We start from the raw sequence: 14192 nt of genomic DNA on the forward strand, positions 1-14192 counted from the left end.
TACTGTCTGAGCCCCAACATGTCAAATAAAAAATATATATAAGTATCCGCCAGCCTTTTTTATAGTTAAGTGAAATAATGCAGGCAAATGTGTTTGGATGTGGTTTTGAGCCACACCGCGTCTTAATGTTTTATAGTCACCTCAGCTGTTTGCAAATAATGCTTTATTATTCCTGCCTCCCCCAACATCCTCATAAGCCCATTCTGGTTGATAAGACTATTAACAAACCAGATAACCTCTGAGCCTTTGGATCCCCAAGCAGCACCATCCCAGACGGTCAAACTCTGCTCTGTTGTTATAACAGATTATAATATATTAATATTGCTTGATTTCCGTGATGTTACCGTGATGTAAAGTAGGCAAATCGCTGCCCCCGCCCCCCCAGCAGTCATCTGTTTTCCCTGAGAGGAGGAAGGAGCCACACCCGCCCCTCAGCAGAGGAGGAGGAGGAGGAGGGAGTTCTGAATGAGTTTAAATGAATCTGTTCTCTGCAGCGGGAGCACAGCTGTTCACAGGAGAGGCTGCACAGAGTGACTGTCTGTCTGTCTGGCAGTGAGCTGCTCGTTCTCTAGCCACAGCCACGCAGCTTTAAGAAGTGGAAGAAGAGAAGAGTCCGCTTCCACACTTCCTGTGGTTTCACCACACAGTGAATCGAGCGTGTGGACATTCTAACAGCTGGAAACTACGTTTTGTTTTTGTTTTTTTTTTTCGCAACATCTGGAACTTTGTTGGACTTCGAGCTGAGGTAGACTGAAGCCATAAGCCGCTATTCACCTCGACCACGTCCAAGTTCACAGCAGTAAGATGGATTCTAATTCTTCTTCTTCTTCTTCTTCGATCTTCTTGATGAATTCATTCTTCTTGAATAATTCATTCTTAATGAATTCTGTGCATAATCTGATTAGCATGTGATATTCGGCACTGAAAGGTCATCTTCATCATCATCTTTATCATGTGACTGCAGCTGTAGTATATTTATGAAAGGAAACACTTCTCCCACAGGAGCTTGAGTCTCTGTGAAGAGTCAAGTCCAGTCAGACCAGTCCTCTGTGTGGTATCACTGTGCTGTCCCTGCTGCCCCTCCAGTCACGAACTGAAATGTATGAAGCAGGCTTTGATTATGTTGTTGCTCTAATCAGTGTAATTAAAGTTAGGAGTGAGATAGGGCATCTTCATCCAGGAGAGGACAGTAGCAGCTGTATCTGACAGAAAGAAGAGCTGTGATGCCTTCACGCACATGACAGCAGTAACAGCTGAGTATGGAGGGCTGACTCTCACATAGGACAGGCTGTGCTCATATTCTACCCTCTGTTCACACTACAGCTCCCAGACTAACTTTTTGATAAAGTGGGAAACCAGATAGGTGTGGAGCACTAACTGTTTAAAACAGGGGAGTTGAACATTATTGACATAATAAAGGACAACAGGAAGCAGCTGGGACATTTAACAAGATTTACAGCGGTTGGTGTTTGATAACAAAAGGAGGAAGTCGCAAATGTAAGAAATGACTAACCTATGAGACTAAGGGAAGCAAATGTCTGAGTGTCCAAGGCCAGAATAACAAAGAAAACTTTCTGCACTAACTAGGAAATAAAAACTCAGTTAACCTACGGAGTCAAACAAAAGACAATCCCTGATCTCACTGACTGACCACAAAACAGGAGAAAACTGGAGTTTAAAAAAGCTGAAACCATACTGTAGAACAGCAAGAACAGGATTGTTGTGATTACGTGGTCAGACCCAGCTCAGTGATCTGCGTTTGGTTTGACAGTTTCCCAGGGACAAGCAGTCGTTTGTCGGCCCGAAACGCAGAAATCATAGAGCGGACAATGAGTAGTGAACAATGAATGCAATTAGGGGTAATAGTGCACACTTGCGGAAAGTCTTTCACTGGGAGTAGCGTCATGGTGCATGGAAGAAGTTCAAAATCTGAGAGAGAAGTTGAAATCCTGCGCACTTTCTCACCCAACCCCTTGCATGAAATCACACATTTAATTAGGAAAGTGATGCTTAGTTTTCATTACACAGTGAAATTTGCCAAAAGTTGGGTGAGTATTCCTGTGAAAGCCCAGCAGCCATGTTAAATGATGTTTTGATTTACGTCTCGGCCCTGCAGTCAGACTGTACAGTCACAAATCGCACCAATAGCAATTAATTAGCCACCTTTCCACTTGAATAATGGCCCTTGACCTTAACAAATAAAGGAAATATGTTCACTGACCTGTTTGTTTTCTGCCAAAGTATCTGATCTCTCTGTACAACATCCACCTGTAGTGACTCCAGCAGTATTCAACAGTTTTCTGGGTCTGGTTCAGACTCTCACAGCACCTGATTCACTTTAGGGAAAGATCCTGGTCTGGTTTAATCCACAGAAAGTTCACAGTGTCTTTAGACACAGCCTGTTTATTTACATTTAACCAAAACCACCATCTTTCCCGAACCTTAAGCAAAGAGCCTTTGTTGTCTACGCTAAGCCACAGACGGGACTGAGGACACACACACACACACCAGGGAATGGTGTGACAGTTGTGGGCTTTGTATGCCCGCAATCCACCTCAGCCACCTCCTGATGAATCCACTGACATTAATAAATGTAGCTCTTCATTCATAAAAAGCACACTGCCTCTGAACATAATACATTCAGATTTAGAACTAACCCCTCTTTACCTGCACCCAGTGGTATAGCCTACATGATACATAGATATACACTGTATACCCACTAAGAAAGCTCTAGGCCTCCTCTATTCACACTTAAAAATGGTTTAGTCTGTCAGATCAGATGCACCAGGTTCCAACCCCAGTTACAAAGCGGTGTGTCTGTCATTTTGCCTGCCCTCCATCGACTTCAATGGTGTGGACAAAATAAAAGGAAATGCAGTTCAACACCACCACAGACTACATCTTCCAAAATGATCAGACAGTTGAATCAACACCACTTTAACACAGTTTCAACAAAAGCTGAGCATGAAGGAGGATTTATTTCAGGACTGTTGGGTTAGACTTAGACTTTGTTTTAGCTCGGTGTTCCCAATAAACTGAAAACTGAGTCTATATGCACTGTACAAGGGCAAAATATTAGATACACCTTAAAATTATTTGCAGTTTCCAAAAAAGAGAATTGAACTCTACCGTCGGGAACCTCAGCATTAAAGTTAAATTTGTGAATTATATAGTTGGACTCACTTTTTCGAGTCGTTCAAAAGACGGACTCATTTGTGAAAACACTTTCACTAATGAGAAGGTTTGGTCCCAGTGAATGAAGCTGTTTGTGGGTTTTAATGCAGCCTAGGGCTTCTCAACATAGCCTTCCTGTGGCTGATTAGAGCCAGGTGTCTACTCTAGAAAATGAGGGTATTGAGGGCAGCCTGCCTTGGTGCAGAGGACCAGCTGCTGCAGGCCCAAATAATCCTGTGGGGAAGGCTTGTCGTAAAGCTAAACCTGCCCTTGCTGAAATGAAACACTCTCTTTAGAGCACCAATTGTGTTACTGTTGCTCATTTTGAAAAAAAAAAAAAAATGAAATCCAGCCCTGCAGTTATTTTATGTTGTCGTTGGCGCTAATTATAACTAAGGGAAGCTGCAGGAGAGGCGGTGTTGCTGACTCATTGCTGAGTAGCACACACACTGCTATGGTTCAACCGTGATTCAAAAGCAGTATTATTCCCAGCTGTGCATGAAATCAGTTCAATCAAAAAGAAAAAAAAAAAAATCAACTTCCAGCTATTTCATTTTGAAACTATTTCTGAGACTAGTTTGGATTTAGTTTAGTTTCCATTTTCAAAAGAGGCCACGAAGAAAAGAGCAGCCAAGCTGAATGAAATCAGCTACATTTCCAGAAAGTGTCAGCCTCTGCAGAGGGGTCACAGAGCACACATAACATTTAATGGAGGAGCCTCCTCTGGGGACATATTATCCAGTTAAAATAAAAGTCATTTGTATCCCCAGAAAGAGTGTGTGTGGTTTTGTTTGAGCTGGACACAACTTTGAACTTGTTTGCTGTAAAACAGGAACTCTGTGATGGGAGTATGCTTGTGTGTGTGTGTGTGTGTGTGTGTTTGAGAGAGAGAGAGAGAGAGAGAGAGAGAGAGAGAGAGAGTTTTCCTGTTGAGGTTTCACATTCTCATAGCCCAACAAGTAAATAGCCCCAAGCTTTTAATCACTAAGTTCCAAAACCTATTGACTGCATCTGCTGCCAAGAGTCACATTAGGTGAGACAGGGCTGTATTTCTGTCTCTTGTTCTGCTCTTTATGTTCCCAGTAAATGTACTGAGGATAAGATGTAAGAACTTGAATTAAATGTTAGGGTTAGGGGGTTAACCCTAACCCCCTAACCCTAACCCCAAACCATAAAAAATCCTGCAGATACTGGTCAAAAGCTTCAGTTAATGTTCACATCAAATGGTCAGACTGGTCTGAGCTGACAGAAAAGGCTACAGTAAAAAGTCTTTACAACTGAGCTGAGCAGATTTGAAGAACAACTTCATTCAAGTACAGCAAAACCGAGGCTCGTGTAGGGGTTTCATATTTGCAGGAAGTATGTGCTTCATTTGTGGATAGAGATATTAATTTCGGATACCTGTTGCCGTGTCTCCAGGTTCGCTATGGTGAACAGCAGAGTGGAGGTGCCCGCCGCAGTGGCAGTGACGGGCAGCGGCGGGGGATCAGCGGGCAGGTTGTGCGCAGGATGTGGAGGTCGGATCGCAGACCGCTTCTTGCTCTTCTCCATGGAGCGTTACTGGCACACACGCTGCCTCAAGTGCTCCTGCTGCCACGCTCAGCTGGGCGAGTACAGCAGCACCTGCTACAGCAAAGGAGGCATGATCCTCTGTAAGAGCGACTACATCAGGTGAACCCCGGCTGATGAACCGGTCAGGTGGCACTGACCATTCCTGTGCTCGAACTCTACATAAGGTTAACGTGACAGTGAATCTGTAACAGAATACACATCCTATCATCAAGGATCAAGGAACTTTTATTGTCATATAGTCCATATATTGCACCTATAGCAACATGTTGCCTATGATGGCCAAGTGTTGCACTTAGTGAGATAGTATTGTAGTGCAGGTCTGTGGTGAGGAGGGGAAGGGGGGGGGGTCTACAGGGCAGGGCTAGAGTTCAGCAGTCTTACAGCTTCAGGGAAGAAGCTGTTCCTGAGCTTGGTGGTCCTGCTCCGGATGCTCCTCAGCCGCCTGCCTGAGGGGAGGGGTTGGAAGAGACTATGTGAGGGGTGGGTGGAGTCCTTCATGATGCGTGCATCGTGCTGTGTAGAGGTCTGAGGTGGTGGGCAGGCTGTTCCCCACAGTCCTCTGTGCAGCCTTTACCACCCTCTGCAGAGCCTTCCTCTCAGCAGCAGTGCAGCTGCCATGCCACACAGTGATGCAGGTGCAGAGGACACTCTCCACCGCACAGTGGTAGAAGCTCCTCAGGACTGAGCTTCCAAGTCCAGCTCGCCGCAGCTTCCTGAGGAGGTAGAGGCGCTGGTGGGCCTTCCTGACCAGATGAGATGTGTTGGTGTTCCAGGTGAGGTCCTCGGTGATGTGCACACCCAGGTACCTGAAGCTGGAGACCACCTCCACAGCTGCTCCTCCAACGTGCAGGGGGGGGAGAGGGTGTCTGTCTCTTCTGAAATCCACCACCATCTCCTTGGTCTTTTTCACACTGATGCAGAGGTTGTTGTTTCTGCACCACTGCTCCAGATGTTCCACCTCCTCTCTGTATTCTGACTCATCATTGTCAGTGATGCGTCCTACTACTGCTGTATCGTCTGCAAACTTCACTATATGACAGCTGGGGTGTCTCGCCGAGCAGTCATATGTCAGCAGGGTGAACAGGAGGGGGCTCAGCACACAGCCCTGCGGTGAGCCAGTGCTGAGGGTGATGGAGGAGGAGATGGTGTTGTGGATTCTGACAGTCTGTGTTCTGCTGGTCAGGAAGTCCAGGACCCAGTTCCCCAGTGTGGGACTCAGACCGAGGAGGGAGAGCTTCTGTGCCAGGGTCTGTGGGATGATGGTATTGAAGGCTGATGAGAAGTCCAGGAAGAGCAGACGGACGTACGAGTTCCTGCTCTCCACTTGAGTGAGATGCAGGAGGGGTGAGAGGGGGGTCAGGATCCTCGAACGGGCATAGAACCTGTTGAGTGCATCTGGCAGGGAGGGGTCCAGTGGCCATTGTGCATCCCTGGTGTTGTAGTTTGTGATGCACTTGATGCCCTTCCACATGCTTTGGGGGGTTGTTGGAGGTGAAGTGACCCTGAATTTTCTGAGCATATGTGGCTTTGGCCCGCGAGATGCCCGCTGTCAGTTCTTTCCTCGCCACTCTCAGCGCTGATGCCTCACCTGCCCTGAACGCAGCATCGCTAGCTTTCAGCAGAGCTCTGACCTCAGCATTCAGCCAGGGTTTCTGGTTTGAGAAGCAGGTTACTGTCCTGGTGGTGGCGACATCATCAGCACACTTGGAGATGAAGCCGAGGACGGAGGAGGTGTATTCCTCTAGGTCCACCTCTCCCTCATATGTAGCTGGGTCCCCGAAGACCTGCCAGTCTGTGCATTGAAAGCAGTCCTGGAGCACAGAGGCTGCATCACTGGGCCACACAGTGACAGTGTTTGTTTTTAATTAGTTTGTTTGTTGACGGTCTTCTTTGTTTCGCCTGATCCGTCTCAGCAGGGGGCGGTAAGCTGGCTCAAGCAGGATGGAGATGTGGTCGGGGAGGCCAAGAGGGGGGCGGGGAAGAGCTCTGTATGCATCCTGAATGTTAGTGTACACACAGTCTACACTGACTAGTGTGTAGTTAGTGTGTAGTGCAGTCCTACACACCTCCTGATTCATATTCATGCAGTATTGTGCAGTGGCATTCTTCCAAATGAAAAGTTTGGTATTGACAGCTTCCTGTTGTACGTGTGATGAAACCCAGGGTTAAACTTTAAAAAGGAAGAGCAGACACAGAGAAGACTTCTTCTTCTGTTTGGACTCTATGGATGCAAAGTAAATCTATAGGGCAGTGTAAATAATACCCGCGGCCTAAAAGTACCACACAACAACAAATCCACATGGTTGCTATGGCGGCACATGTACCATGACATTAGACAGCAGACAAACTTTAAGTTTGTACTGAAGATTGAGTCAATGAGCAACAATAGACCTGATACTGATTGGTATATCACTGATCACTAATACATATATGAGTGATGAGTCTATGTAATGTTGATATTGGTTGTAATATGGCTGAATGCTTCTATGGTTTTCAGGCTGTTTGGACACAGTGGTGCCTGCAGTGCTTGTGGACAGTCTATACCTGCCAGTGAGATGGTGATGCGAGCTCAAGGCAGTGTTTACCACCTTAAAGTGAGGGTGACTGTGTAATTGACATTATTAAATTGGTAATATATAATGACAACTGATAACTGAGTTCCTCCTGTCTGTTCTCCAGTGTTTCACCTGTGCGACCTGTAGGAACCGCCTGTTCCCCGGGGATCGTTTTCATTACATCGATGGGACTATCTTCTGTGAACATGACCGACCAGAAGGAAGTCTGCACGGCAGCCACCCAACTCCACTGCAGACCAGCAGCATGATGTCCAGTCAGAAGGTGAGAGGCCATGCGATGCTGGCAGCCATATCCAACTATTATATTAAGCATAAAAAAAAAAAAAAAAAACTAAATACAACCTAAGACAGTAACTTACTGCAAAAGGGCACAGTGTCGCCCCCAGCAAATAAGGCTATTGTTCTTCTCTTCCTTAACACAAAATGGAGGAAGTGAATGGAGGAAATAGGAAGTGAACGGATAATCCAGACCAATCTGGATTCAACTCCTCTAACGGAAAAATCATGGCCTTTTAAATATGGATCCTGAGCTCCGGAGACGGCAGAAAGTCTGTCTCTGCCTGTCTGTCTGTGCTCCATCAATTGTTGCAATTGCAATTTTAAAAAGCTGATGAAAGTAGTAGTAATATAATGCAACTGTCTCATAACGTCAACATTTTTTTTGTTGATTTCCTTGTTTCTGACAACCTCTCTCCACTGTTTGCAGGTGTGCTGAGGAAGAGGGAGGAAGGCCTCTGTCTCCTCCTCACCCTCTTCTTCCTCACTGTGAGTCCTGTCATTGGCTGACCTCTCACCCCACAGTCTGGATAGATTCACTTCTACTGCTGACTTCTCTGTGCACAGTCCTGTGGTTTGTTAGAGGACTGAGGATTCTGAGGGTGACTGGAGATTATTTATACAGCAGGCTGTTGTTTATTGTGAACTGTGACAACATGAATGGTAAGAGCATGTGGACTATGGGGAAACGGAGGACTTGTTATGGTCCAATTCCGGTGATTCAGATGAAATCTGAACCTTATCCCAGCCAGCCAGGCACGGTGGGAAAAGAGGTAACACAATGTGTTTCCACAATAACACAGAGTAAAAAAAAAAATGGATGAATCTCTGCAGCTGCTGGATGTTTGCTGAATGAGAACTCTTCTATATTCATACTTTAATGTCTCTGTAATTCTCTGTGAAACATTCAACAGACAAGTTAGTCTCTAAATTCTTTTTTTTTTTTTTTTACCACAGTGGGTTGGGGAAAGTGATAGTTGCCCCTCAATGGCAGCTCTCCTTCCACAGACAGCAGCTTGAACAGAACTAACCTCTCAGGCTATGTTGCAATAATAAAGGACCAAGCAGTGTTTTTTTTTTCTTCCTGTTCATCCTCCATCTCCACAGCAGATGCTGCAGCAAAAGTGATGAAAGACATCACCTCCACCTTTGTCCAAAAACTGTGTAAAACTACCACTACTAAAACTCAACACTTCCTCCAGAATTTTCACATTAAAAGTCTTGTGGCCTTCCCTTTATAGACAGGCTTTTAATGTAAAACATAGATCTGGAGTAAGGCAAAAAAAAAAAAAAAAAAGGAAAGAGTGAAATTAATTAGAGGATGAAAACACTATTTCTGCTAACAGTGAGAGCAGTGAGAGGGCAGAGTGCTGAGTATGATATGACTTTGTTGTTGTACTAATGGAACTGGTGCTGTAGAAAAGTACATTACGCTGAATTTACTATGTGAGCCATTGTAGTAGTCTACAGGTAATTCAACCCCATTTAGTATTATTTACTAAAGACCAGCTTCTACTTTGAGCTACTGTACTTAGAGTAGCTGTGAACAGGCAGGAAAGAGTGACGGAAGACTGGGATGATATATTTTAGGTGCACTAACATCCTATTTCCCATGTTGCTTTTGAGTTTTCAGAGTTTATTGCTCTAAACTTTACATGGAAAGAGAATCAGTCCTCTCAGAGGAACTAATAATAATGTAACCATTCAGCTGTGTCTTGAACGTGATAAGGATGATTTTGGCTGAAGCTTCAGTGAGAGTGGAGCACAGAGTCACAGATAGCTACTTCAGACTGAGGAGTAAATAAGAAAGACTTTCAGTTCGGAGACAAACATGGCTGATTACCCACAGGAATGGGATTTCAAAGGCCCGAGCCAAGGCCATTACAGAAGCAATTAAAGTGGGATGCGCTTGAGGCCTGCATGGGCTTTAGCTTCACTCTGGTTTTGCAACCTAATGAGGCCTAATCTGGTGAGGTGGTCTAATTAAAAGGTAGGGATTTTTTTTTTCCCTTTGGGCACCAGGCAGAGAGGCAGTTTGTTCTCTCTGTAGCTGTCTGAGGGAGGAAATCTACAAGATAGAATTAGCATTTTTGCAGTTTCCAACCATAAAAACGATCATGTCGCTCCACTCTCTGTTCATTCAAACAAAAACAGTTAACTTGACATTTTTAAACATGTTTGCTGCTCTCTGATCTTTCTAAGGTCTCCACTATGGTTTTTTATGATTGCTTTTTGGCATGAAATGCATCTTTCAATTAGCTTTTTTTTAAAAAATATATGTACATTTGGCATTGGAACTGTGAGATAATCTTTTCCACGGTAATTATAGGATCCCTCCTTTTCCGTATTGTTTGTGGGGGCTTTCTACAGAGCAGAATTAAAGGCTGAAGTGAAGCACGCAGGTCGGGTAGAGGCACACACGAGTAGCCAGCTGTGACTCTTCAAATTAACGGGGCCTGGAGAACTCTGCAGCTTCTCTTGCAGGGTTAGTCCAGTTAGCTTCACAGTAACAATGAAGCTTCAAGTTTCAAAGTGCCCTTTCATAATGATGGAGGGCAGAGGACATTCCTCTGGTTTTTCAGTCATGACTCCAAACCTGAGTCACACCAAGTTTCCCCTCAATCAGCTTTAAGGCTTTTGGTTTGTCTGTTTTTTTTGTTTTTTTGTTTTTTGTTTTTTTTTGTTTTTTTACCATATAGTTTTGTCTTACTCTGGATCATGTACAGACATTGTTCTGAAAGTTCACTGGACGTAATATCTACCCCAAAAATAAAAATGACTACAGAGAAATGAAAAACATTATTAAACCTGGGCCACATATTCAGTTGAGCAGTAACACACTGAGGTCGCACAGTTTAGAAATGAACAAAACTGATATGTCCCAACAAATACTGACTGGATGGAAGGACATTTTGTACAAATATTCATGGTTTCCAGATGATGTGTCTTACTTACTTTGGTAATCCCGACTTTTCATCTTGTGCCATCATCAGGTTAACATTTCTGTGGTTTATAATCTACAAAACTAATGGCATCACATTTTGTTGAGAACATTTTTTTTTTAAATGAATGAATTTATGGGGCATCCTGATGGTTAAGATGCAATCCACATAAATACCATGTTCCAGGTCTGATTCTGGCTCAGAAGCCATATTGCGTACCTGTTTCTTCATACCTGTTTCTCTCCCCTTGTTTCCTGTCTGCCATTAAACTGTCCTATCTAAACAGAGATGCCAAAAAATAATCTTAAAAAAGGATTCACATCAATTTAATCCAAATAATTATGTCTGTTGTTACAGTGACACAGTAACTGAAATTGCTTAGGTCATACAGCACTTCTTAGATACACAGAAATAAAAAGTATGTTTGACCCTCTAACATATAAAGACTCCAGGCACCAGACACAAACTAGAATTTCTATAAAATGAAAACAGATATCTAATGACGAATCACTAAGAATAAAATGAGATAAATCCCAGTTTTATAATGTATTCACTGAAGGCCACAGTTTTTTTTAGAAGTGATGAGGTTCCCATCAGCCTCAGGGATACTTTGAGTTGGCTATTTTAACATGGGGGTCAATGGAGAATTGCTCACTTCTGGAGCCAGCCCCCAGCGGCAGCCGAGGAACTGCAGCTTTTTGAACGCAGAAGTGATCCTCACTGTTGAAACCTACAACTCCCCCCCTTGTGTTGAACATCCTGTTTCCTCAGATGTAGCAGCTTGGTTGTGGTGGCTCATTGTCCTGTTGCACCATCTTGTGGCCAGGATCAAGGTGAGTGGACATCTGGTTCTGGCACATCGGTCATCAGATGAGATTACTGCATGTGGAACTGGTGCAACTGTGGTTTGGTTGACCTCAAACCACCTAGAGTTCAAGTCTATGGCAGGGATGGACCATGGAAGGTTGGGGACCTTGTGGATGGTGCTTATCTGGACACTTATTTTATTCATTGCCCAAAACACTGTACATACTGTGTTTCGCTCACTTTTAATTTCTCGTCATAGCCATGTGCTGTTTGCATTCTCACCTTTTGTCCTTCACTGTAACAAATTGCTGTTAATTTACGGCCAATTTCCAACAGTAATATACTGTATTAATATAACACGGTTTTGTACTGTAGTTTGCAATGCATTGTGGGCTGTTCAACATGAATCCACAGCACTTAGCCAACAACAGTATGCTAATGTTATAAATTACAGTAAACTACAGTATTTTTAAAAAATTGTTGCCAGACGTATTTATTTGTCCTGCCAGAGCATTGAGGATACTTCCTGCTTCATCTGCATCAATCGGATTGTGTCATAGTCCATAAATAATGTTAAGTTATGTTTTTGTCTTGTGTCTATGTTGTTTTCCCCATTACCCTGTGTCTATATATTGTCTGTGTCTTCCTTTGTTCTGTGCCAGTTTGTCTTGTCTCTTGTCAAGTGAACCAGTGTTATATCTCACATCTTAGCTCATCTAGTCAGGTCTTGTATTATTTTGCACTGTTCTTTTACTGTGCCTTTGCTGCCTTGTCTGTTTTGGTCTTTTAGTTTAGTTAGTTTTCCTCTTTAAGAGTGATTTTGTATTTTTCCTCGCGGCGAGTGATTTTTGGTTCTCCTTTTGTATTTTTGTTTTTTTCCCTGTTTGGGTGATTATTATTTGATACTTTGTTAAATAAAACACTATTTGTGATCCTGTTTCCTGGAGTTGTGCTTTTGGGTTCAGTCTTCTGCTCGTGACAGAATTGTGAATGAATGAATATTTGTATTGTTGAAAGCAAGCTTTTCCTGACCATCCACTGAAGCCTAAACATCATTATGTCAGTCACTATCCTGAGCTCATTGTCCAGTTTGGGCCACTTATCCGTCTATGGACATTGAGATTTGAGAGCAAACACACATACTTTAAGAAGTGTTTGAGGAAACTATGCAATTTTAACTTTACTCTTGCAGAGAGACATCAACTTCTGCAGGCCTTTCTGAGCGCTGGCATCCTCTTCACTCCAGCTGTTGCCACTGAGAAAGGGACACAGTTTTTCTCAGGTGACTACAATAACAACATAAGAAATGCAGTTGCCCTTCATACATTTGAGGCGGTAGACACTCTAATAGCCCATGAAATGATTGTGAAGGGTACAAAATACAAAAAGGACATGTTCATTGTGATTGATGATGATGATGAAGGGGTGATAATTGGAAAAATCAAAGTGGTTCTCATTCACAAGAATGATTCAGCTCAGGAAACTCCTGAATGCCTTCAAATTAGGTATGTATGTCTAATTCAGTGTGGCATTTAAATGATGATGCATCAGTCCCTGTACTCATATCTACAAGTACTAAACTCGAATACAGGTGTAGAGAACTGGAATATGACTTACCCAGAAATATTCTTGTACCAGGAGTACCATGTAACAATATCAGAAATCATCCTGCGTACATTTTGTCCATTTTCACTAACATTGAAAATTTGAGCTCACCTTATGGTGCAATCATCAAGCACTCCACCTCATTCTGGCACATCACACATTTTAGCCACTGCATTATTGTCAAACAAGTCAGGAAACAGTGATCAAGGCAGCAGACCTCCCACATCTCAAATACTGAAAACATGGCCAGAAACATTCCAGGTCCCTTGGGAACGAATGCCACAGGAAATACGTTCGGCAAGAGACCCAAACCAGTAGAGCGATGCCAGATGGTAAGAGTACTTGCGTATGAAATGAGAAGATATGAAGCCAAAATCACTCGCTCATAGTGCTTGACTGTGGTTCGAAATATAATCAGGCAGTACCCAAAGACTTTTTTCTGACATGACACCAGATGGGTCACTTTTGGGTGGAGGTTATCCATTACTTTTGATTCAAGTGAAAAACCGCATCGAGAACTTGAATCGTGCAGGAAGCTACACGCGCCACAGAGCTTCTAGATCCGGTTCCACAAACAGGAGGGACCCTAGTGACAGTTATGGATGTTATGGAAGATACAAGAAACTAATGAGATTGTGGAATAGCACCACCAAAGACTGGAGGAGATTTACAAACAAGAGGGTGCAGGTGGAGCTGAACCGTACGCTAAAAACTAGAATGTGGAGATATTTTACAGCCAGCAATACTCATCGATACTTTCATGTGTTACAACATTTGGTAAACAGCTACAACAACAGCTACCACAGCAGTATTAAAATGACTCCTATGCAGGTGACCTCTGAGAACGTCTCTCAAGTGTTTCAGAATCTGTCCGGCACATTTCCCTCTCGACACCGTGAGGCACCAAAGATAAAGTTTAAGAAGGGGGAACTGGTCAGAATATCCAAACTACGAGGGATGTTTGATAAAAAAATATGAGCAAAGTCAAGGAACTCCTCACTAGCCGGATCCTCAGACGTCCGCAGGCTGACCGCTGAAAGAGCTGGCGTCTCTGCTACCAGTACTTTACTGTAAAATGAAAAAAATACAGAAATATACTGTATTTTACTGTTACAGTAATAAGCTGTAAAATCATTTCACAGTATGAGTACTGTAAAATAAGAGATAAGAGAATAAGAGCTGGCGTCTCTGCTGCCAGCTCTTTACTGTTATTTTACAGAGAAATTCTTTACAGTGTTCA

The 14192-nt window shown here is 43.4% G+C and overlaps 1 protein-coding gene across 1 annotated transcript; it reads left to right on the forward strand.

Moving 5' to 3' along the window:
* Positions 1 to 518: 518 nt before the first annotated feature.
* LOC121195509 (LIM domain transcription factor LMO4.1-like) lies at positions 519 to 8836 on the forward strand. The gene is made up of 5 exons (XM_041059012.1): positions 519 to 799; positions 4594 to 4845; positions 7244 to 7340; positions 7426 to 7584; positions 8029 to 8836. Exons 2-5 carry the CDS (start codon positions 4601 to 4603, stop codon positions 8035 to 8037), a joined length of 510 nt encoding a protein of 169 aa, XP_040914946.1. The 5' UTR covers positions 519 to 799; positions 4594 to 4600; the 3' UTR covers positions 8038 to 8836.
* Positions 8837 to 14192: the final 5356 nt, after the last annotated feature.

This window comes from Toxotes jaculatrix, chromosome 16 (genome assembly GCF_017976425.1).
Source record: "Toxotes jaculatrix isolate fToxJac2 chromosome 16, fToxJac2.pri, whole genome shotgun sequence".
Classification (NCBI taxonomy): domain Eukaryota; kingdom Metazoa; phylum Chordata; class Actinopteri; family Toxotidae; genus Toxotes; species Toxotes jaculatrix.